General features: G+C 35.2%; 1 protein-coding gene across 3 annotated transcripts; it reads left to right on the top strand.

The window, feature by feature from the left end:
- Positions 1 to 18,521, top strand: LOC139695888 (DAZ-associated protein 2). 3 transcript variants are annotated; one of them, XM_071594595.1, is made up of 5 exons: positions 1 to 137; positions 2,759 to 2,833; positions 6,031 to 6,152; positions 7,204 to 7,401; positions 15,651 to 18,521. In XM_071594595.1, the coding sequence occupies exons 1-5, from the start codon at positions 122 to 124 to the stop codon at positions 15,831 to 15,833; spliced, it is 594 nt and encodes a 197-aa protein (XP_071450696.1). In that variant the 5' UTR covers positions 1 to 121; the 3' UTR covers positions 15,834 to 18,521. The 3 variants fall into 3 exon arrangements, with proteins under 3 accessions (XP_071450696.1, XP_071450697.1, XP_071450698.1); XM_071594596.1 differs by having other exon boundaries at positions 3 to 137; positions 2,774 to 2,833; XM_071594597.1 differs by having other exon boundaries at positions 3 to 137; positions 6,031 to 6,137.
- The last annotated feature ends 7,448 nt before the right edge of the window (positions 18,522 to 25,969 follow it).

The raw sequence follows: 25,969 nt of genomic DNA, 5'->3' as shown, positions 1-25,969 counted from the left end.
GAGATCGTCGTGCAGCTTCCGGTTTAGAGAGGACGAGTGTTGTAGAGCAGCCATTTGGAGTTCCCGTGATTGAAATCTTCAATTTAACATTTGTTCCCTGCTCGAATCGTATATCTTAGTTATGTCAGACAAAAAAGGTACGGTATGATGGCTTAAGTGGAATAATGTACAAATATTTTGTTTTATTTCTCGATGAAAAGATTTCGCTAACGATGGAAATAATTATTTTCCAAGTTCTCCTTTTGTGATTTTCATTATTCGTCTATTCATAGAGTTTCTCGGTAAATATGCAAAAAATGTGCAATTAAAGTAGGCAAATACAATGCAAACGATTTTTCTGTTAACGAGTTGGTTTGAAGTGTAACATATCGAACCGCAAATGGATAGGTGAATATTGAGTTTTCGGAGGCTGACGTTATGGCCGCCATGATTTTATCTTTGGAAAACTGAATTAGCTTGGGTTCAAGTATAATTTTGAAATATGTTATGCCGACAAGTTAAAATTAGAAGTCGATGATTGGTGGATTTTTTTCAGTAAAGGGGAATTTATCTTTAATTCTTTGCCTACCAAAGATGTCACTGGGGATTGAATTTATCTATGATTAGCTAAAGCAAATCTCAACAACTTTCAGTGCTGCTGTTGTTTTTTATTTCAGAGGACAACTCTCAAGTGCATCATAGTAGGCAAACACCACGTCAAATAAGGCTTATTGACCGCTGGCTCAACTTGAGAGAAATTATGCGTTAAATATCTATGTCCAGGGTAAACATGATAATTATTCCTTTCAGCTTTCCTGTTGTGGATCTTTCTTGGAAGGATATCGTTGGCTGTTCTAGAAAGTGACATCATATTAAACGTATTCTTCTTCTACGTGTACCGGCTGCCTGCCTAATCTCCTTCACTAGACCTAGTGTAGTAATTGAGTGCAATATATGTTATTTTCTTGTTACATAATGTGATAAGACTGCATGAATGGAAGAAAGGAATTGAAATACATTCACAGAGTTCATTATAATAAGATGGTCTATGGTCTTTCATAGATTTGAAGAAGTAAACTTGATTTCCCAATTAAATGGATGAATTGAATTTCAGAACCCTCTGTGAAAGTGGATTAATTCCAACGTTCCGTTTTTAATATGCTGTAGTTTTTGATGGGTTTTTTGAAGTGTCACCAGTGTTAATTGGCACTAATACTGACCTTGGCAGAAAAATCAGAATTTTATGTGGTTAGAAATGTTCGTATATTTTCAGGAGATAGGGTTAATTCGTCTTTTTTGAGCGATTCAGCGCTGTTTTTTCATTTCTTCTTTTTGAAATGCATGCATTCATGATTTATGTTGGTCCACTAATTCAGTAATTGCAAGTACAATTTTGGTAATTGTGCCTTAGAAATATGCACAACGTTAGTTCTGTAGACTGTATGAAAAGGATGATCAATTGCAAAAGCTATTCTGGTTCTTCTGCCTGAAAAAGAGCAATGATTTTTGAATGTATCTATGGCCATTTTAAGCTAATATTTCACTTTTCCTCTTATGATTTAATGGGCTTTTTGGATACCACAGTAATGCATGACCTCTCGTGATTTACCTAATTCCCATTCTTTTAAGATTTTCCATTTATACTTCACACTTAATGATGGCATTTCATTGTCATTTACTCCAAAGTTGCTTGTAGTTTCGTGCATGAAGCCAGTAATACACTAGTAGTTTTGAGCTTCTCACTGTATTGTATGTAATGTAGTTGTAGCAGAAAAATCGCATTTAAATTACTCTTTTTCGGATAATCTTTCCTTGCAGTTTTCCTTTCACAAATATATTCCTATGTTTGCATAAATATGGAAATTGTGATTTTTCTGTAGCACATATGTGATTTGTTGGGCTTTTTGCATTTCTTCATTTTTATTTCATCTTGGGCTGATGTTAGTAACAGGACTGCTGCTCTTATATGGCACTAATAAATTTGTTTTATAATATTTTGGCCATTACCATGTGAATGTACATTGCTTTTGCAAGGCTTCAGTCTGCTTTATTTTGTTTTGTATATTCTTTAGTTTAGAAAGAATGGAAAGGTGATATTGTTGAGATTCTTGTGAGGTATGTTGGAAGGAAACTAGGAGAGATTTGTCTTATTTCGTTTCAAGTACCATTCATTCATGCCTCATCATGAGTATTTGCATAACAAACTAAGGTTGACCTCTTTAGATAATGATATCAAGAGAAGTCTTGAAAACGTCTGTTAGAAATCACTTGGTTACAATAAAAGTTTGATGGCTTTCATAATGCTGCAGAAGTGCCACACAGGCATATTAAATCTTAGAGTTCTATTCAATGTTAGTTAAAAGTCTTTGGACTGAACATACCTGCTTTAGACTACTTCCTTTCATGTGAACGGGCATGTGCTTGTCTTTTTAAGTTTTAGTTTGCATTCAATATGCATAGAATCAGTTGCCCTCACTCTACCTTACTTTCTTCCACAATAATAAATGTACAACTACCTTATCCATCCATTTATCCTTCCCGTTTAACCTTTTACATTCCTTCCTAAAGTCAGATCTCGTACTGAAGTTTGTCTTTTGGACAGATAGGTTTGGCTTGTCTGAGAGGAAAGTTGACTTTTCTTCACTAGTCGTAACTTTGCTCTCTTATAGAGGAATTTCACCCATTTCCATTCCTTGTCTATTCCTTCCTCTGCCACATCCTTTTCACTACCTTTCCACCTTCTAGAAGTGATTAGTTATGCCCAACATGTCAATGGCAGATTTCTTTATTCCAGCTTACCCAGGCCAGGCTCAGGCTGGATTTGTACCTACCGCTCCACCTTCTGGATATGGTGGTGAGTGTTAACTTAAGTATTTTATTTGAAAAACTCCAAATTTTATTTTTATTTACTTCGAAATTGTTAATCATATTTGCAATTCACTTGCGTCATCCGTCGAATAAACTACGATTTAGTTCTTGTGTAGTCGCCATTATTCAAAGGGTGTCGCCGATTAACTTGTTTCGCACTGCGTCACCTTACCTCTGCGGAATTGTTAACAAGAAATGCCTGAACTGTATTCTAGCTATAAATTTTAATTATTACGGGAGGATTAAGGATGCACAGAAATCGTCTTGTGTTTAGGGCGAAACGTGCAACGTAAATCATTTCTAAATTCTTAGAATTCCGCCGAAAAAGTCTTGGTGCCTATTCTAATGTCAGGAGAAACAATCTCCTTACGGTTTAACGATCGATTTTTGGTGCAGCGATTGATAAGCTGGTAGGCAACCCGAATATTCACTCGACGCGAAATTGAGTTCGTCTTATCTGTGTCAAACGCTCCACTTACATGGGGGTGTGCATTCGGTGATAAATAAATCGTTTATCAAGCGAAACCCGTTGTGAGCCTAATAACGGAATAGCTTTAAAAAGTATGAGCTGATTAGAGCATTTAAGCTTTGTTGCCTCGCCCCTCCAAACTACGGTCCTGTGCCGCGGTGCGCAATCGATTTTTAAAAATTAAAACGGGTAATGTCCACCGGTCAACTTCAATGAAATGTTTAAATGAATAACCCTTAATGCCTCATATTCTCGTCGGAATTTTACTTTGAAAAGAATTTTGTGCCGTAGTCGAGCAATCCTCGGAAGTAGGTCAAGGGCAAATGTCGCGCATTGGCCGGGAGTGCCTTTGCTCTTGAACATTCCCGAGACGTAATGCAGATATAGGAACTCCATTACGGTACCGCACGAATGCGGTTGTGTTGATGCTTCGTATTCGATGAAATTTATTATTTCAGTTTGAAATGGAATGTATCTAATTATATTCCGACGAAGGCATATTAAACTGAATTTGTGCTTCTTTGATCGTTTTAAAACAGGGTAAGCGATGTTTTTTTGTTTAATGTTGGTACTGAATTATCATTAGTGTTGTTGATTTTCTCCAATGTTTGCGGGTGTCTACATTGGTAACAGATTAATCAATACTGTGTTATAAGGGAATTAAAAGTCAGCGATATAAAGGTTTAAATTTAGGTGACGCGAAATATTAGTCTCGACGCAGACACCCGAGGACCGTGCTATATCAGAGAATGTGATCAGTAGTTTAAAATACTTAGTAAATTCCGTAGTATTTAATTGTTGAGGCGAAGTGCACCAAAATAAATCGTGTTTAAGAAAAGCAGGTGTAGGTTCTCGTGTTGCAATGCAAAGCGCAATGGAATCTCAATCGCTACTCTGATATCACAGAACCAACCAGAGATTATAATAGTGTAGACAACATTCGATTATTTTTAACATAATGGCCTGCTTTTCCCTTAATCGAGGAGAAATCTACATATTACAAGACCCTATTCCTTTCAAAATTGTAATTCCTTGTAAATTATGCTGTTAGGCATCTGTAACATTTTACATAAACCTGTGGGGAGAATTTTTAATTTGGAGGATTGTGATTTTTTTTTCATTTCAATGTGATTGCAGTGCCACGTACCAGTGTGTCAATTAAATACATGTAGCTGAAAGTTCATGAATACTCGATAAATTTCCACATGAACCATTTTCAATTGATGTCAATGCATCACAACATGATAAATAGTAATTTGCTGCATCTAATGAGATAAGGTTTCAAGACAATTGCTGTTTTTAAAAGACTGAAATGGTAGGGTTAATTACTTCAGTTTTTGGAATTGATTGTGTGCAATGAGTTACTATAATTTTTTTAAACTCTTTACGGGGGATCCTTCAAACACTAATATTGCCAGGCTTTATGTTGTGAGCTTTATTATCAATTTTATTGAATCAGGACATAAAAGGCCAGATTTGATGACCAGAGTCAGTGTCTCGAAACTTAGTCAGTTAAATGACACTTTATTACCTGAGGCATGTTGTGGCAATAAATGTTTTGTGTTTACTTTTCAGAGTTACTTAAGCTTTACATATTTCAGTTTACTGTTAATTGGAAACCATTAATTATTGGTTATGATCAAATGACTATCTTTTCAGTTAGAACATTAGCGAGTGGCATATCAGTCAACTTAGGCCCTCAGCTCTTCCTAAAGTAATGAGTTGGAGAAAATATCAAGGCTTTGAAGTGAGGCAATATCTTGATTCTCAGCAAAAGCTTAACATAGTTCCATCATTTAAAATAGGTTAATGAGCTTAGGGTAAGGGTTTTGAAGATGTTGCTATGGCAAGGGACCAAAGAATTACGCCAGTGGACTAACCTGATTTAGTTCCATTGTGATTTCAAATGTTTTTTTTTAAATCATGAAAACATTTTAATTTTTTTGCATCATGAATGCTGTGTTAATGAAAACTCTGGATAGTAAATTTTTGTGCATAAAAATATATCTAAGCCAGAAAAAACTATGCCATAACAGTGAACATTCTTTTAAATCAATCATAGGTCAGCTTAAGTAATTTGAAGGCAAGATGTGATTGCATTTCTCACCGATTCTGAAGTGGCCTCGAATATTAATGATAAATGATAAATTTTTAGTATTTAATGTACATTCAAGATTCACTTCACCTAATTCCACCTCCTACCATTTCACTTTCTATTTATTAAGGACTAATTTCCATTGGTCTTACACTTCAACACAGTCATCATCTCCTCCAATCTCCGAAGTTTGTGTGTAATTTTCTCAATAGTATTTGATATATTTTACTACACTATGGCAATGCCATATGTTTTCTTAGCCAGGTATTCAATAGCAAATGGTCAAAGCTTGCAAATTTTATTTGATTGCATTAAAACTACCAAACTGGAAACCAAAAATGTTTTCTTAAACTATATGGCTATCCATAAATAATAAAAAAAATTATGAAGACTGAAGTTTCCCCGTCAGTTTGGTTGTGTGTAGTTGTTGTGCCTTGTTTCCTAAGTTCAGTAGTATAGTTTTAGACCTGCCATGAGAAATAGTCGGTCGTGTGTTTATGGCCATTCTTTAAGTGTTGTGCTTTTGCAGGAGTGCCTTTTGTCGTAGTATGAAGGTACAAGTGAACATATTTCCCTCGAATGAAAATGTATACCTCAAAAGGGGAATTCATTTTGGCAGTTCCTGGGGCGAGTCCATATGGAGTGTTCCCAGCGCAGGCACAGCTGTACGCGGCAGCCGCTGCTCAAGGACCACCTCCAACTTACGACCAGTCACTGACACACCAGGTAGTGGGACAGCAGGTGGGGTGGGATGTCACTTCAGTACTGTGTATCTAGTGCTCAAGTCAAATTAAAAGAAACAGTACTTATATTAAGGGTAAAACACTCTGCAAACTTGCCATTGCTGTAATTCTTTTCTTGTGATATTGAAATCAGTATTTGTATGAAGCACTCTAAATAACCTTTATATCTCTAAGAGAGAATAACTCATTTCCTAGACCAAATGGTTGTATGATTGATTCTTTGAAATTATCTTCTATTTAAGACAAAATGTAAATATCTGCAACTAGATTTCTCACTTTTCTAACTTGTGATTTTTGCAACCGGTAAATTAATTTGGTAACAAGTATTTACTTCGAAGAGCACATTTTTAAATAAATTAGCTTGTTAGATGATTATAATAATAAGCTTTTTCCTCTATCCTTCTCTTTACTATTGTTCATTTTTGTAAATCATTTTCCTTAACCTCTTAACCTAGTAGTCAATATGTGTAAGCTTTGCTGTACACTTTTTTGAATAAATTCATTGGTTTAATTGCTTTGCTGATGCTGTATTTTTACAATTTGTAATGTAAATTATTCCAGGGGAAGTACTTAAAGAGAAATTAAGTAATGAATTTGTACTGAAAAGTAAGTGCATGGATGCATGCGAGGATTAACCTTGGATGTAATTTTTTAAAATATTAAAATTAACGTGCATTACTGCATCATGACCCTGATGTTTATAAAGTGTTTAACTGTTCAAAATTAGAAAAGGAAAATATTTTTGACTTGTTGAATAGTGCATGAATTAAGTTTGCTTAAATGTATTGTTTGGATAAGCTGCTGAATGTTTTTTTATTAATCATTTATCTTATTTGGGAAGAGTGCATTATTAATGTGTAGTTTCTGTGGACTTGCATTAAAAAGTTTTTCTTGCAGGAGCAGTTGGTATGGTGTGGAGATTTCATGCTGATGGGATGTTCTCAATATTTGTAATATTTTTTTAGTAAAGGGTGTAAATTTAACACCTGGCACAGTTTTAAAGAAAGCAGTAGGAGTAAATGTTTTTGTTGCCAACTTACTTGCTGCAGGTGTACCCACCAACTACTGGTGCATCTGTTTATGCAGCCCAAAACTACCAGGCTGCTGCAGCGGCCGCGGCTGCCGCAGCTCAGGGGTACCCCCTTGGTTACCCCGTTTACTCACCTATGCAGGCATATTATCCATCGCTCACGTACTCGTATCCTGGCATGCAGCCTGCTCCCCTGCGCTCCACTGTTATGATCCCGGTATGAACACGCTGCTGCTAATGTTGTTGTTGAGAAATCCTATCCACGTCTGGAAATCCCCATATGTAATGCTGTATTTGCTCGGCTCTAAGATGATGGTGTGTTCTTTCACCTGGAAGTTAAGAAGTAAGGGATCTTTTATTTCTGGCAAAACTAAAACTGCACCCAGTGGAGGATGTTTCAAGTTGAGTAGTAATTTGAATTGCATTTACCGTGCACCCCTGAAAACACTTGTGTTTGTTGAAGATTAGATCCACAAAAACCTTAGGGAAGTAATTGCATATTTATCATTTGTGTGTTTGGGTTTTAAGGTGCTGAATAAAAACAAGGCATGAAAACTGTGTGAGATGGTCCAAGTGGACCTTCTTGCTAATTTCACTCTTCTCGTTACCTATTCAAAAGGTTTTGCACCATTGCCATCATCATAGACCGGTGCAAATATGGTATTTCTTACTTTCAACATTATAAATGCTCAACTTCAGTTCATTTAGGGTGATTTGACTGTAAAGTGAAATACTAATACTTGGAAAAGAATTTTTAATTTTTTTGGAAAATTTTCAAAATGCATCACTAAAATATTTGTGGTAAATTTGCTGTAGCTTGTAATGGTGGAAGACTTCTCTCTGTTAGAAGAGTAATGGTCAAGATCAGCTGTTATCACAAGAGGTTTGTGATAATTGCTTTTTGCATTACACTTATTCTCATGTGCTTGGTGATGTTTTCTCCTCCCAGTGTTTTCTGTTTTTATAGTTTAAGAATGAGAGGCTGACCTTTTTATGAATACGAGTGCTAAAGGTAATTGTCATTAAAGTTGAATGGTAGGCAATATGAATTATTTTATGCTGTTTGTTGCATGCTGTAATTTTGTGCTTTGTTAACTTCTGGCTGCTGCCTTTTTTGAATTTGGTGCATGATCCGAATATTCACAATTTTCTTCATCTCCTATGTCATTTGTATCAATCATTTACTGTCAAGTTAAATGTTTCACTGTGGGGTATATTTTTGGGAAGCATTGATAGCTCTTTGCTTTTTGGTTAGCCCTTAGGCTTGGTCAATATTTGGTGGAAATTTTGAGTGCCACTTTAAAAACACCGCTTACGCATTATTGTTGCCTATGTAGGCTGTTATTCTTTTTTATTATCATACCACAACTTAGTGCTTCGCTCATCAGATGTTACTACTTGCAAATCCAAATATTTTGTTTTATAGCTGTTTTTGATATGACTTTTTTGGCACATTTTGGAACAACTTACTTTTTTAAGCTTTTAAATGTATCAGCTTGATTTTCATTATTTGGCATTTGAATTCTTTAAGCATTAATTGGTATTTAAATTTTTTTTATTTCTTAACTGGCACGTTCGTTTTCTTATGATGTGTGTTATATATATGAATGTGTTAATGTGCGTTTTAGTGTTAAAAATTGTCTTCTGAAATTTTTGTTTGCCCATCACAGCAAATCGATGTTATGTCACTAAGATTGGGGTAAATGGTATCTAATGTTGGTACAAATTTGATTGCAGAGGATGTTGTTATTCACAGCCAAGCATATACTTAAGATAATTATGAAATATTGCCATCATTGCTTCTCTAGTACATATAGGACACAACTGTTTGTGATTCCCCAGAAACAGTGCTTCAGATTGAGAGAAATACTACACTGAAAAAGTGTCGATTAATGAGGTAATTGCATTTTAGCGGATTTTATCTTCCTACAAAGTGAATTGTAGCATTGTGTGGAGTTGTATTGTAAATTCCATTCTTTTGCACATTTTTTTAACATTGGTATGATAATAACTTTAATGACATGGTTGTGGTATCTATATTCTTTATCTCTGGAAAATTAATCAATATAATAACATAATTAATATTTTTCCATGGTAAATAACTTCAAAACTCAAGTCTTATTTTATTATTTTTGAGTATTTGATCGTGTTCAAAAAGTCTGCACACTCTGCTCCTAAGCAATTGCATCTCTCTATGTTTGTATTCTCTTTTACTTTCTGATTCAAAAGCAGGAGAGTTAAAGTCTGTTTTGAAATACAAGTGAATAGTGATGACTTGAACCATTTTTCATGGATAGATCATTTAAGATGGCCGAAGCAGTAATCGTGAGTCATTCATTGTCTTTGATTTTTCAATACTATTTGGACAATGTGAGATCCTATTTTTATTGCCCTACTTAGCAAAGAATTGTGAGTAAACACTATGTATTTGATAATGTTTAATGTAGGGTTTTACTTAAAACATTAGCATTCCTTTAAAAAATTGTTCGACTCTTGTTGACTCTGTGTAATGGATATTTAATTAATTCAAGTTGAGATTAAAATTGTGGTTGGTAAAGATTAAGCTTTTTAAATATAGTATGATCCTAATGATTTGAAGTAAAGTATGTTTATGTTCAGCAAATCTATTGATGCCAAAGTGAGAATAATGCAGAAATATTTTATATGCAATATGTTTATTAATTTTTAAAGGAATGGACAATACTGATAATATGTTCATGACAATTCTCTTGTTTACACTCATCAATAGTCTTTCAGAGCGTACTTAAAAAATCATTAGTCTATACACATCCAAAGGTATGGGAGCATAACTTAAACACAAATTACACAAAATTAAAGTAGTGTCGACTTACAGCTTGCCTAAATATTCCTTGAAAAATATAATTAATCGTCTTATGTAACTTATTGATTTGAAGTTATGATTTTTAGTTCTTATATTTGTCCATTCTTTCTTTGTAATATAAATATTATTCATTTCTTCAGAACTGCCAATCGAAAATGGTTATATCTAATCTATGTGGCATTAAGAAAAAGTTTCGCTTTTATCAAAAGTTCTTGAATTTATTACTTTCGTTAGATGCTGAGTTATTCTAAAGTTTTGCCTAAGGTGAAGGGTATTCACAGATTCTGGGAACCAACCGCATGTGCCCAACTTCACTGGGGGTTAGACGAGTGACGTCTACTTCAAGCTTACACTGAATTGTTCAGCTTTTTGGAACATTTTCAAAGTCATGATTTCCCATTAATCTTGTCGCATTAACTATAAAAACTTGTTAAGGTTACTGCATATAGGTCATAGTTCATATAATTCTATTCCTAGGTGCATATTTCAGTTGTGCAGAAAAAAGTAATTTTTTTATAAAATGTAGTTTAACTTAAATACTCTCAAGGTGAGTCAATTATAGCCACCTAAGCACAGTTATGTAGTGGTAGATTAATAATACGAGGGTCATCCGGAAAGTAGTACCCGTTCGTGAAATAAAGACACAAAAGTAAATATTAACAAACATAAAAAATTTTATTTGAAAGAGGATACTTTAAACTACTTCTCAACATAATCTCCAAGCAAATTAAGGCATTTGTCATAACGTGTGACAAGTTTCTGTATTCCTGCTGCATAGTCCTTCGCCGCCAGCTCATTGAGATACGCGAGGGACCCATCTTGCACAAATTTTTGCATAATGCAGATGGTGTTTAACAATTTCATGAACAATTGTTCGAGAAACATTGGGAAAATGCTCACAGATGTCATCAATTGTGACGCGCCGATCGTTCCTCACGAATTCGTCAACTGAACTCACCAGTTGGTCTGTAATGACAGACGGTCTCCCCGAACGCTCATCGTCGTGTGTGTTCCCCCTCCCCATGTTGAAGTTGCGACACCACCGCCGAACAGACGACTCGTCCATTACATTGTCTCCATACACCTCCTTTAATTGGCGATGAATATCACATGGGCGAACGTTTCTTGCATTGAGGAATTTAATCACTGCCCTCACTTCACAACTGGCGGCGTTCTCAATTTTTTTAAACATTGTAAACAATCACAGAAACAACACAGGCAATGCTAGCGTCACGCAACTTGGCTCAGAGAAGGCAGACAAGCCACTGAAGCTATCTGACCTCGTCCAGCGGCTACTCGCGTCGTCAGCACTTCATGCGGCACGAACGGGTACTACTTTCCGGATGACCCTCGTATATGACTGATGATATTCCATTTTTAGAAATAATGTGGTTATTTCTTTTAATCTTGAAGTAAGGGCTTAAGTTATATCATGATGATTAATTAAATTAGGTTGTATATATTGTAATCTTCAACACTATAATTTTCTTTGTCCGCTGTAATTCTCATTGATTTGTAATTCTTACTCAAAAGCCTGAGTCATTGCTCTGTTTTTTTTTCTATTTTTTCCATCCCTCGCAACGTATTCTCAAAATTCATAAATGTTTCTCATCTTCTGCTGGAATTGTTCCTTAATTTCATTCCTAATAGTGGGTTATTATATTTCTTTTAGCCCAATGAAATTTCATTTTAGCGCAATGATATATCTCTTACTCCTAGCCTGATATAACAGCATACTCTCAATTTCATTAGTATTCCCTTTATTATACTCTATGCAAGGTGAATTTTACAACTCTAAAAACTATAATGAAATAGAAGTGCAATGTTATAGTACCTAATCCAATAGACTAAATATTGGTTTTCTTTGGGTTTTGGCTTGTGCACCCACTGTATTACATCCCCCTCAACTCAGTGTCACTTTAATATCTGATTCACTGTGGTACATTAAATAGGTTTGCCAATTAGAAATAAATTTTTATTACTCATGTGTCCTAAGGGAGAGTGCCTATAAATATTATCCATGAGAACCTATAGTCTCTTTCTTCATTTTATCTAGAATCCTAATCTGGTATATTGGCAGTGAAACTTCATAGGAATATAAACCGTTCCACAATCTCTCTGATAAAGCAAATAACTCAATTAGTTCAACAACTTTTTGCACATAAATTAATGTAAAATATGATAATGCAATCCATGCCTAATATAAATATATTATATACAAGGATTATTCAAAGAAAATTGTGTACACATTTTTTAGGATTGTGGGTCACGTTTACCTTTTCTTATATCGCGGAATGATGCGAACCCGGTTTGTAAAAGCAAAAAAGAATCAAAATAAATTTTTAATTATTTACGATATATATCTTATCACTTTTTACTAGAAAGCTGTCTGGAGCCATGTGTTTTTGTTGACACTTAAAAATTTGGTTAATATGCGATTTGGAATGATCGTTACATTAATTTATGATGTGCCTCACCAATGGCCTATTAGGTTGATGCCTCGTACGCATGGTACACTGCAAAAGTTTCCTTTTACCTCCACATCACATTTTAGCCTGCTGTTTTGGACTTGACACTTCTTGAAGGGTCATGCACTTCCTGAATGATAAATGAGCAGGGGTTTGGTTTGCAAATCGTCCCTCCCATTCGCGCAAAATAGCAGTGTGGCACTGCCTTTCATGCCTTGTCATCGGGCAATGCGTTCGATTCAGTTAGGTGCACAATTATCTTTGGTTTAGTATCATCTTCTCAAACAGAATTGTCTTAGCACAATTAAAAATGTTGTGTGGGGTAACTTACTGAATCTACGCTCATTTTGAAGCCAGCAATTAAGTTCTCTGCTGACTCGGAGCTTGCTGCGTCACAATGCCATTGGCAACGGTTCTTCCTGTTAACTTCTCGAACCATGCATGGCTCCCCTGAAATCTACTTTGGCCACGATGATCCTGACATCTTATTAATGAGGCCAGCGGAAATCTTTCTCCTTTTCAAAAATTATATCATCGTTGGTGTCACATTCCAGTTGCTTTTCCTTCATCCAAGCAACCTTTCAACATTGTTGAGAATTCATAACCATTGTGTAGATAATCTCCTCTCTTTTTGAAGGATCTATCTCCTTGGGTCTTATCCATGTTCTCCAAGAAAAGGCCAATCCTTTACCCAATCTGTGTGATTCTTGGATACGAGACCTTCCCGGGTAGCCACGGGCAGTACACATGGAATTAGGACCTTGCTCTCTTTCTTTGCTTTGTAAAATTTACTTAGTAAATTTCACATGCCATTGGGCTTGGTAATAAACTAGGTGAACTCCACCCTAACCTATAAAGCCAAATGTTAAAGTAATACCTGGGCTTTTTTAAAAATCTTAGTGTTTCATTTATACGAGGTCTGTCCAGTAAATATACATACTGAGGCCATAAAAACTTTATCGCAGGGGGCGAGATCTGGCGAATGAATTTTTTGCCAGAAACTGACGAGCAATCAATGCTGAATGTGCAGGTGCCTTGCCATAGTGTCCATCCATCATGTTGGGTTAAAATAGTGTGCCCTGTTGATTTTTCTAAATTCAGTTCATCGGCTATCATTCGGACAGTCATCGATCAGTAAGGCCAAGGGGTGGCACACGATCAATGTTGTCTTCAACACAGGTTGTTTAAGGTCGTCCGGGCCTTGCATGGAGTGGTGTCGGCCCATCTTTAAAATACTTAATCCACCTGAAAACAGATGTTTCCTTCGGATCATTGTCACTGTAAACTGCTGTCAACATATCAGTAATTTCTTGATAACTTTTACCCCACTTCACCGAAAAACTTTGTTGATTCGTTGCCCCATGATTTCGTCAATTTCCATTCTCGACAAACAGTGAAAACAATGACAACATAAACTAATATAACTGGCACCATATGCACAACTCAGCAATCGGCTGAGCACAGATGGCTCATTGAGCCTAAGGCAACTAGCACCTCTAGTGAGTGGGGCTATATTCGTCATGGCCACCAGATTGCACCAGTTTGTGCATTTTTTGCTCAGACCACGTCTGTTCTTGCTTAATTTTTTGGAGAAAATGTATTAGGTAACAGTATTTGTGTAAACATTGTCTCTCTCAATGCCTTGGATGTTTCAAATGTGCAGTTAATACTATTTGTCAACCTCATTGATATTTTTTGGGGATCAACATATTCAAAGGAAGAATATATTGGGATTCATTGATTGTATCGATCTGGGTATTGAGGTATGAATTTGGAGTTCTTAGGAAAACAAAATCCTCTGTTGGATTTGATTGACAAGTTTCTTGATTCGCAAAGATGCCATATCTTAATAGGTATCAGCAAATGCTCTGGTTAGAGAAAAATAGGTCGTTATGTTTTAATCTAAGTTTTGTTTGTGACTTGCTTATCGCCTACAAGCATCCTTTGAATGAACTCTGTATAGTAATAGATGCTCCCGTACTGTAAATGGTATAGGTCTCCCATGGCTCAAATGTCATTTTTACCAATTCGCCTCTTTTTATATATGTATGTACATATTATACATTTCCTCCGTTATTTTCTTTTGCCAAAAAATAAATATCTTTACAGGAGGTGAACGGTCCTCAATCAGTACATTTCAAGTTAATATTGTTGTTTTAGGATACTATGTTAGAGCCAAATAATCCTCTTTAGTGAGGCAAGTGTTTTACGAATATTCCTAATTTGGTATTTTATGTGTATGAATTTTAATGAAATCAGAATAAATCTAATACAGTGAGAGTAATTTAAACTATCATTGCAATAGTTTTTTGCATACAGAACTCCGTGAATTTGGGATAATACAGGTAATTAGAATACCTGCCATGTATTGTTATTGATGTTTATCTCTTGAAATTACTGTTCATAATTAATTATGTAAAAGCTTAATAGATCGTTATTTGAGGGTATTTAAATTTATAAATGTAATTATTAAATAGATAATATAAATATATTTGTTTAAGTTTTTTATTGTATATTATATTTTAGGAAGAACATCTGTGGATATTGAAATCATTTGAAGTTAATAAATTGACAAATTTATATCTCGGTTAAAAATAAATCATACTCATCAGTTTGTTTGGTAACTAGTTTTAAGTATTGAAATTATGTAAGTGCATGATTTAAGGACGTGATGTAACAGGCCCTTGGCCTCTTAAAATAGGTTAGGTTCATGCCTCTCATTACTTAGCTGTCAGTGTGTACTTCTGTGTCCATCCAAATCAGCCTTAACTCTTGGAAATGATTCAATAAATATTATTCCCTATTTAGTTTATTTTCAGCCGAAATCATATTTATTCATAAAATTCAATGCCTCTAGTTTATTGTATGGTGTTTTCGTTATTGTATTTTGAAAGAAAGCAATGTTAGTTATGTGAAATATGTAATTTTTCATTCAATGAACGAAAATATGTCCTGATGGATTTTCTTTCCATAGTTGTGGCATTCGTTTGGGCAGGCACAGTTATGGGAGGAATAAGAAGTTAATAATTTTGTATAAAGTGAACTATAACATTTTACCGATAGATTAGAATCAACTATACTTAGCTATTAATTTTCTGTTTGCCGTTGTCTCTGTGATTTTCACATTCCCCTTTCTTCGTCCTACTCATGATGCAGAATGGATTTGATGCTGGTGCTCGTTTTGATGGGATTGCACAGCCTGTCATGCCACCACCACCCCCAGGCGTGGCAGCTAATGCTGCCCAACTAGCGGCCATGGCAGGCCACAATGTAGCCATCACTCAGAAGAAGGGTTCGTTTCTCACGGGTGGCTCTGAAGGTGGATACACTTTCTGGTAGACACAAGAAAAAAGATCTAATATCGGTGAGAATGGAGTTGGCAAAGGGTTGCAATGGGGAGGGTCAGAGGAGTGGTGTGTTCGGAAAAGTATCGAGGGGGTTGAGCAAATCTCCACAGAGGAGGGCATAAATTAGATCGGTGTTATATCTTTTACTGATGGGAGATTAGCATGCTGAAGGTTGTGGTACGTACGTGGTGACGGGGCGTCGTTGCTGAATGTAACCCGATTTGTTTTTGCTTTGAGGAGTGCTTGTGTGCATGGATGTTAAATTTTTTTGTGGATGCTTGAGTTGAATGATAGACATGGTTTTGATGGAATACAAGTGAGCAGAATGAGGGGAATAATCTCTTTTTAATTAATGAGATTTTTTTTTAATGAATGGTTGTGAGATTGAGTTGGTTTGTAGGGAACTTAACAATGTCCTCTCGAAAGGGGATAATTCCTCTGGTTTTGTTATCTCCTCTGCTTAGGGCTGGAACATGGGAGCACAAGTTTGTTGAATGAATTATTGGAATCCCTTACAACATATAAGTTCTTCAGTATTAATTTCAAATTTCAGGAGAGTATTTGCAGGGTTACATTTTGGTGGCATTTAATCTTAAACAGTAGTCTCAACGATCAGTTTTAAAAAGTCTTTGTTGGTGTAATTTGGAGTACCAAAAGGTTAATTCATTGAACAATATTGTTAGCAATTGCAGGAATGTATTGGAAGTTGTGAAAGATGAACCCCATGTGTGACTTGATGCAGTAACGGGTCAGTGAAAGAGAGTTGAAAAAATAATTATAACAAAATACATAACCATAGAAGTGAGCCATCAGTCTTCTGTCATTACATTTATAAAAGTCTGCGAAAGTCTTGATTTCTCACCCCATTCTCAATTTTTCTCATTAGTGTGTTTGCGCAGCACAACTTGAAGTGTATTAAGAATATGGATTCTTTCATATGTATGTGAATTCCATTCCTAGTCTTCTTTAATTGTGTTTGGCCATCTGGCTTGTATCACATTTCTAGCAGTGTGCATAATCTCTGCTGAAGCAATGATGACATTTTTATTTTAAAATGTGTTGGATGCACTGTGTCTAGCAATGAAAAAATAAGTGGATCCTCATATCCGAGGGAAGGAGAGCTCACTAAGGATAATAATAACAAATATTGCAAGTGTTTCCGTCTTTCTGGAAAACGAAGATAAATCTTGTTAATCTCCGAGTAATTTGAGAAAATGAATTTATTCCTTGTTGTAGTTACCATGACAGTGTTGTGCGTTTCTGATAGCAGTAACATCAGTAACTGGGAAAAAAAGGAAAGTAAACCTAGCTGAAATGCTTGTTTATACCATGTTCAAAACAATTTCTGAAATTCAAATTTATTTATTTTTTCATTTCTGTTACCAGAGCAAAAGCATGTGTATATGTAAATAATAAAAAAATCAAAGGAAAAGATATATACATGGTCAGATTTGTTGATTGTCATCTTTTCTGATGTAAATGCATTTTAAGTGCATGAATAAAGAACAGTAAAAATCTTTAATTTGGTTTGGATATGGTTAAAAAAAATCAAAGTGTCTGTCCCATTGCTTTGAAAACTCTCCTATGCTCATTGATGTGAATCTGTTGATTCTGATTGCCTCCTCCATTCAGTAGGATGAATGTCTGCTGCTGACGTAAGAAGAAAGGTCATGGTACGTTTGAGATGTTGCTGAATTGCAACGATTAAAAAGTTTTAAAAAGATAAGCAAGCAGTGGTAATGGGAATGTCCTTGTGCATTGCTTTAGGAAAACTATTGGAACAATAAATTATAAATCTTAGTAAAAGAATGTTTTGACTTGATTTCTGTAATAATATCTCATCTTATGTTGTAATCAATTGTTGCTCTGCACAATGTATCCCGATTGGGGAGGGAATAATAGCTTCTATTCTGTGGGAACTATGAAATTCAGATAACAAGATGAAATCAATGTAGCTTATATTTAACATTTCAGTGATATCTCAAAGAAATTATGAAGTAGAAGTTTCATGTTTATGTTAGACAACATTGGTATTCAAAATTGTGACCCAATGTTCATGTTTTCTGGTGAAATAGGACTTAATTTCTATTTTTTAAAAGTGAGCCACGTCAGTTAAGTATTGTCAGCTATATTTGACTGTGATCATATTTTTGTGAGCCTGAGTCCCTCAGAAGGACCTGATTAGTATTTAAATTACAAACTTATCCAAGTTTGAAAAATCTATCATGGAGCAATTTTAGACTTCACAATGTTTTCTGCAGCTACTGTTATTGTAAATTGGTCTTATCTGCCTGTTGTAACTTTTGTTGCTGAGCAACTTCACTTGTATTTCTTTATTTTAAAATGGACTTTATTATGTATTTAAATGCATCATATTTGGAGTGTGTAAAAGTTTTTAACCATGTTAATGTTGATGTTTAGATTGCAATGTCTAAATTAAAATTTGTTTTTTTTGTTAGGATGCATAATGAAACGTATCTTTGTTTTTGATATATCTTGTGATATTTCAAAATTAATGTAACTTCAGATTTTTCTTAGTAACTGAAGTGAAGTACTCCATTGCAGTTGTGTACACAAGTTGACATAATTTGAATAAAATTGTTTTTCAAATATATTGTGTAACTGTACAAGGTTCACTTAATTAAAGTCAATGATTAAAACCTTTTTATTTAAAGTTGAAGATTTTTTCTCGATTATTTCCTATTTCATTTCCCGTAATAAGGCCACAGACTTGGCTGTTTGGGTTTTCGGCTGCAGGAATGTTGGACCTCAATTTTTCTATTCTCAAGTTCATATCCATGTGGTCATTTGTAATGATGGCCGGGAGTATTTTTGCAATTAAACTGTTTTGACTTGGCCCTTAAAATACCACCATTTTTCTTTAGTGATTTGTTACTGTGGCTATGAATATAGTTACTAATTCATTTATTTATTTTTGAGGCTCTCTCAATAAGAATGAATTTCAATTATTTACGGACACTTAATATTGTATTATTTTTCTCAGCAAAATAGTCGGGCAGTTTTTGCACCTAATTTAGCAATTTCACTTGGCAAGGGTTCATGTGAAAATTCATATTTGTGCTCAAGAATGTTTTGCTACTCCAATAAGAATATGATTAAATCTTAATATCGTGGAAAAGTTACAATTTTTTTGTTTAAATATGAGGATGTATTTATTTATAAGTGAAATAGTTGTGATGCAAGTCAATGACCTCATTCCACGTATTTTAGTAACTTACCAACGTGCTAAAAGCCATGCGTTCATGGCTATGTTAAACATGTATAATTTCTCATAAAATCAAGAATCTTATGAATTTAAAGTAATTGTCACACCGTTTTTTTATTAATACATTGGTGCTCATTAGTTTTAATACTACTTTTTGAAAGGCAAGGTTTTTACTGATTTCATATGAGATTAGAAAAGCTTTGCCATCACAGCATAACGGCATTGAGATGTAGAATGTCAATCGAATAGGGGACTAAACATCGTAATATCAGGTAATGAAGAATTTTTAAGTTGTTAAAACTTAGCTGAAATTTGCATTTTGGGGCAAGTCCTCGAAATCTCTAACATGACCCAGAAAATTATTGCCATATGAATTGCTTCATGTAAATTAAAAGATTGCCAATACAGCCAATTTACATGCATGATTGCTGAATTCTTACCAATCCTTTTATCTAAGGAGACTTAACTACACCGATAGTATTCATCACAGAAAGAAATTCTGTAAAATGTTTCAGTCCATCTGGGTAGATGTTGTACCATCTGTTGCTGTCAGTATTAACAGAGATCTTGAGGATGACAAAGAGCTGTCCAGCGATTAACTAAAAACAATCTGCATATGATGATGTAATGTAAGTTATGAATAATGATTTGCTGAGAAAAAAATGAAAGAGCTCTATGTAGTGCAGTGATGCACTGGACAGTTGAGAGTAGATTTGAATCTTTTGAAATGTGGTTATGGTGTAATTGTAAGAGAGGAAAACCAGGTCTCCCAAGTTGTAAATTTGGTGGACGAGGAGAGGATGGCAGGAGGCAGTTTAGGTAATCAGAAGAAAAAAAAGTGGGCGGGTTTGCTTTCCCTTGCAGTTTTCTTACTTCAGTAGTCCTCTCAAATTTACTCAGAAAGGAGATATATATCTCTAGGTTTGCATCGTTACGACAATCCCTACTTTCTGCAAGACTGTCATAAAGAAAATGATGCTATGGTAAAAAAATGTTTTGATCTTGGAAAACACAAACATTAGCTGTTCACAGTTGAATTACCATACAATTTAACTCTGGTATTCATGCTTTCGTTTATTCAGCTGATTAGGTGGGTTCACTCATTGCAGAACTAATTATCATTGTGAGAAGTTATGAGCAATTGACTGCAGACCAATTCGATATGAACAATCCTTTTTCTCTCACACTATTTGAGATCATAACAATAGGAAACACTTGTAACGTGCAGAAATGAACTTGAACCTGAATGAATCACCTGGCCTGCCACTGACTTAAGATCACTTGCTTCACAAGACTGTGGTGGCTTAGATAGTATTAAATTTACATAAGTATTTAAATGGTAGTATTTAGTTAAGTTAACAGAACCATAGGAAAGATTAGAAAATCCTATTTGAGAGAAAGTTTGGCCTGGAAAATTTTTAAATGTTGATAGGTGCTAACTACGATTTCATGAAGTGCTATAAAAGATCATCAAGCCTCGTGTTTCAGTCACATAAGTGATGATCACAGGAATATATTTACTAGCTATTATGTTGCATTTCTTTTGTGTTTTCTAGGTAAATTATCTATTCTGCATAGAAAATGTTGATTTAATGGTTTTCCTGTATGACAAAAGAATCTTCCTTTCCACATCAAATATTGTGGGGTATGTCTAACTTTCTTTATATAACCTGTTAAGTGATAATTAAATATTCAATAATGATTTATCCAACTTGGAAATTATAGATAGGGCAAGAAAATATTGCACTGATTCTTGATAAAATACCCCCCACAAAAAAACCAGCTTTATTTGCCTTAGTTCTTCATGCTCCTTCAGTTGGAGCTGGAAATTTTGCTTGGGCCCATGCACATTACAGCAGCACAAGTCTCTCGACATTCAATTGCATCAGGGTTGGCTTCTCCCGCAATGATGGCATGTAATGGAAGTAAGAAATAAGAAACATGGTGGAAAGATAAGACCACTATCATGCCTCATTTCTTAATTCCTTCTTAGGTTCCGTTTGTTCATTGAGAAAAATACCATCATCCTTAAATTCTTTGCTGTTAATGTCACATTATCAAGATGTACATTTTATTTGATGTTTTGTGATTGAGGATTTTAGGGAAGATATCTTGATACCATTACCAAGCATGAAGGGCTAGAGGAAGATGTCCTAATAAAGCAATGCATTTTGAATTTATTCTCTGGAAAGGCAGATGCAAAAACTGGTCACTACGGTTATGGTAGGAAGAGCATGAAAGTGTACATGGTGCTCATTAAGAGAGTTTATGATTATGAAGGGATATGCAAATATGGAGCAAATTATAACCTAATATGTGACAATGGGAAGTAGCTAATGGAAGTAGCATGTTTCCGTCAAGCTGTACTCGTAGGTGTTGGGTGTACTGTAGAAACTCTCATATGGCAATGATACACGAGAAGGTGCAATTAATAATGACAGAGGATGATGAACTAGATATGTCTGTTAAAATTCAAAGTATGCCATGAGAATAAGCACTTCAAAATGGTGAAATATTGAGTACAGCAAAATAATGAAGGGGGTCAGTCTACCAGCGTGGGTACAACATGCCTGAACCTGGACATATCTTTGAAATTAATCACGTGAAGAATGCAGATGATAAAATGTGCTCCTTCATAAACTAGAAATTATATCCTATGCTGGATGTAGTAGGGATGCAGGCTGTATGATTACCCAAAAGTTAAACAGCAATTTGATTAAATATTTGAAGGTAATTTAATTTCCATAGTTAAATATCCTGTATTTGAAAAATTTTGTGCCCTCTTCATTCTTTCAAATTATGGTTAATATTTTGCAGAGACAAGACAGCTGATTATTAATTGCAAATAATATAATGGAAACTAAGATTTGTTGAAAAATTTATTGAATTGAATAATAATAATTAATTGGCATTGAATATTTTATCACCTTGTATTATATACTTTGGATCATTTATTTTATTTGTACCTTGTTACTCCTCAGACTCATTATGCTAAATAACAGAAATATGAACACTGACTTCAATTGATATTGACAATTTCAAATAATTCTTATAAATATCATAGGAATAGAGTTTATCAGAATACACAATATTGTAACCATTAATGGAAGTATTTTGACAAAATGTTTATTGAGTGGTAAATTAATGCACATATTCATAATAACTATTTATTTACCCAATGATTATCCTGTTTTAATTGTTCCCTTCTTGTTGTCTAAATCTCAATGGATTATTTTGTTGAGGCACACAAAGATGCCATCGTTCATCCAGTCATGGTGATCCATCAGTGTTATCACTTACCAAAACTTAGCCCTGTCTCATTTATGTATATTTCTAATTTCACAAAAGTTTTGATGGCCAAATTAATATTTTTCTGATAAGAGGATGCCTCGATAGCTTAACTGGCTAAAGCCTTCGGCCAGACATCGAGGGATCCGGGTTTGAATCCTGGTCTATGAGAATGATTTTTAGACTCTGAAATTGTTGCATTTTAATGAACACTCAGCAGATGACTCTGTTAAAAAGTTACTGTTCTGGCATCTCCTGCAGTTTATTGGAATTTATCTAAGATGATATTTGATGCTAGTAGTACAAACTCATGTGGAAAGTTGCTATTGATTTGCCTTATTTTTAATCTTTTGTTTATTTTTATATGTATATTTGTGAGTATATGTTTTCATTATTCTTCTTCATATGTTTTATTACATTTTTTCGCCTATATGTATTGAATGTGTGTGTATATAGTAAGTTAAAATGCTATCACCATTAACTCTCCAATGGCATGCATAAAAGATGTTTTTATTTTTATTTGATGGTCAACTATTTGTAGGGTTTTTTTATGGACACAGATTATACTATCCTACTTTTCTAATGTGCACCTGAGAAGACATGAAATATGACTTAACAACAAACAGTTCTTCAATTCCACATACATTATATTTCCCTTTATTCCATGCAACATCCTATCCTTTCCCTTCCCCTACATGAATAACCTAGCATCTTCTCCTCCTTTGCAGTCTTCAACATTCTACCACAATCAACATGCTCTGCATCTTCTTTCCCACCTTCTTTGGATTTCTCCCAACAATGAATTTGTATTTTTAAATAGTTAAGGTGGTTTCACATTGCCTTCCTCAATATTGCAGTAATAAACCCAATTGTTGGTTTGACTTTTGAGGATAGACCTCACCTACTACTAAGCCCAATGGCATGTGAAATTAAGAGATCAGTGCAGAGGGTGTAGTTCCCTTTGCAATGCCACCTATGGTTTCCCAAGATGATCTGATACCCAGAAAATCACACCTCTTGGGTGAAGGTGAGTGTGCCCAGGAATCAACCTGGTGCCTCTGGTTCACCTACCACTGGACCACCATGTCCACAAATGCTTTTTGGAGCAAGACATTTGAAAGCCTCTCTGCCTCCTTTTTCACTGTGAAATGAATCTATGCTCTTTGACAACTGTCCTAACACGTTTCTAGAGCTACTTTAAGTTCTTGCATGATGATTGGCTGTATGGCAGTTTTGTAAAAGAACTCTCGTTTGAAATAATGTTCCATCGAGTGGAATTGCAAAGGAATATTTTGCTTAATCTGAGGATACTAATTTTGAGTTGAAGAGCCATGAGAATTAGCTAAGATGTTTAGTGATGTCAATGGCAACCATTGGGCTATTTTGGGATGAACGAACGCCCCCTATAATTCACCAGGGGTGAGTGGCAGAGGGGTTAGTAAATCAGTTTTTCACCATTGTGTGCAGCATGCTTAACTCTAGATGTCTTTGTTTAGCCTGTAACCTGGGTATGATGTATCCCCTATAGCTAAGGGTATAATAAATAAACTTCCTTGAAGGCACTAAGGATTTGATTAAAGATTATTTTACATCAACCCCAGGAGTACGGCTGGGGAAGACTTCACATAATATTCATACGGCTGAAGTTACCGTTCGCTTCATACGTCATTTTCATTTGAGATTTTACTATTTCCTAATAAATGCATTAAATCAGCAAATGCTTGGACAAATTTTGCCATTAATAATATTACATTACAAACACTACAAATAAAGTGAGATCTTTATATTGTCCAATGGGAAAATAAATTATGATAATGGTGCTCCTCAAAATTCATAAAATAAAACAGCAGCTAGTTCTTAGTAAAATAGAGTGACTGAGCCATAGGATTATCTTGATATGATGGAAACATGGATAAGAATAAGCGCTCGATTGGTAATTAAGTTTGTGGCGGTGCAAGCAGAGTACAAGGAGCGCACGGCGGGATTTATTTGTTCCAAGTTTGGGAAGGTACCACCAGGGGACACGGCGTTGGTACAACTAAAAGGTGGACGGCGGGATAAAGCAGTGTGCGGTTAGTGAAGAAATTGGGAGAGCGATCTTCTGTTCATCCGTGTTATCAGTAAACCCATTGAATTTAACACTATAGTGTTAACTTTTCTAACGTCCGCTAGCGTAGAAGGATACCCCTTCAAGTTTATTCTCCTTTTATGAAACTCTCCTATCTCATTTTAATCAATCCATAATTATGATTTTTCAACTCAACATCAAATTAAGGCAACCAACATTTAATGAGGTCTAGATGATTAATCCCAATGTGTGATGGTTTACAAATTACATGTCATTTTTCCGATTCCAAACAATATTTACATACCAAATGGATATTAAGCCGCAGTAAAGTATTTGTTAGTACAAACAGTATCACCCACAAAATTTGAGCACTAATATTTGCGAAATTTTATCACGCAAAAACCATGTTGACTCCGTAGCTGAGCGTGGGTTGAGTTGAGTAAATGGGAATTGACGAAATTACGGAGCAATGAATCCACATCAAGTTTTTTGGGGAAGTTCGGAAAATTTATCAAGACTTTACTGAATATTGACTGCTGTCTATGGTGACAATGATCTAAAGAAACTATCAGTTTTCAAGTGGATTAAGTGTTTTAAAGGTGGGCCTACAAGACGCCACTCCATGCAAGGCCAGGGCGACCTTCAACCACCTGTGTTGACGGCAACGTTGATCATGTGCGTCCCTTATCCTCAACGATGGTTGAAAAACTGCCCGAATGATAGCTGATGGACTGAATTTAGGAAAATCAACAAAGCACACTATGTTAACGGAACATGATGGATGGATCCTCCAGAATGACAATGCACCGACACATTCAGCATTGATTGTTCGCCAATTTCTGGCAAGAAATTCAATCACCATCCTTGATCATCCTCCTCATTCGCCAGATCTCGCCCCTGTGCCTTTTTCCTATTCCCAAAATGAAAGAGTGTGATGAGGGGATATCACTGGGAAGATGTAGACACAATAAACCAAGAAACGACAAGAAAACTAAAAAGCCAAACTGCCGAGCACTTCCAAGGGGGCTTTAAACAGTGGAAAAGAAGATTACATATACTAGCATTGCAACGAATGGAGAGTACTTTAAAGGGAACAATGACGATGTAGGGTAAATTTTACAAAATAAAGTTTTTATGGCCTCCGTTCCCGGGTTTAATGGACAGACTTCGTATTCTAGAATAATTCCACTAACTTTCTTTTCAGTGCCCCTTTATCTCATTCTTTGAGAACTCCATCCCTTTCCTCCAAATTCAAACAAATTTTCCTCTCCAACATTTTTAATCGGTGGATTGTTCTTATGTAGTTACCTGAAGCAAAATACCATGGGTAATTGAAATAACTTCAAGAGCCCATACTTCATGAAAAGTGATAATACATAATGCTCCCATGTCTCCGCAGTCAAAACAGTGATGGGTGCAGGCAGGGTGTCTGATCTCCAGAAACTGAAGAAAACTCAAGTTCACAGTTATCTTTCATCACTAAAAAGTGGGAAAATACCGTTGCAGCATCGGTCTTATCTTGGGGTGAGGGGTTATCTTTGACTAG

Source organism: Hetaerina americana, unplaced genomic scaffold (assembly GCF_022747635.1).
Source record: "Hetaerina americana unplaced genomic scaffold, ioHetAmer1.1.p SCAF_1, whole genome shotgun sequence".
Lineage (NCBI taxonomy): Eukaryota > Metazoa > Arthropoda > Insecta > Odonata > Calopterygidae > Hetaerina > Hetaerina americana.
Note: the sequence above shows the minus strand (reverse complement) of the source record. Positions and strands in the feature narration are given on the sequence as shown.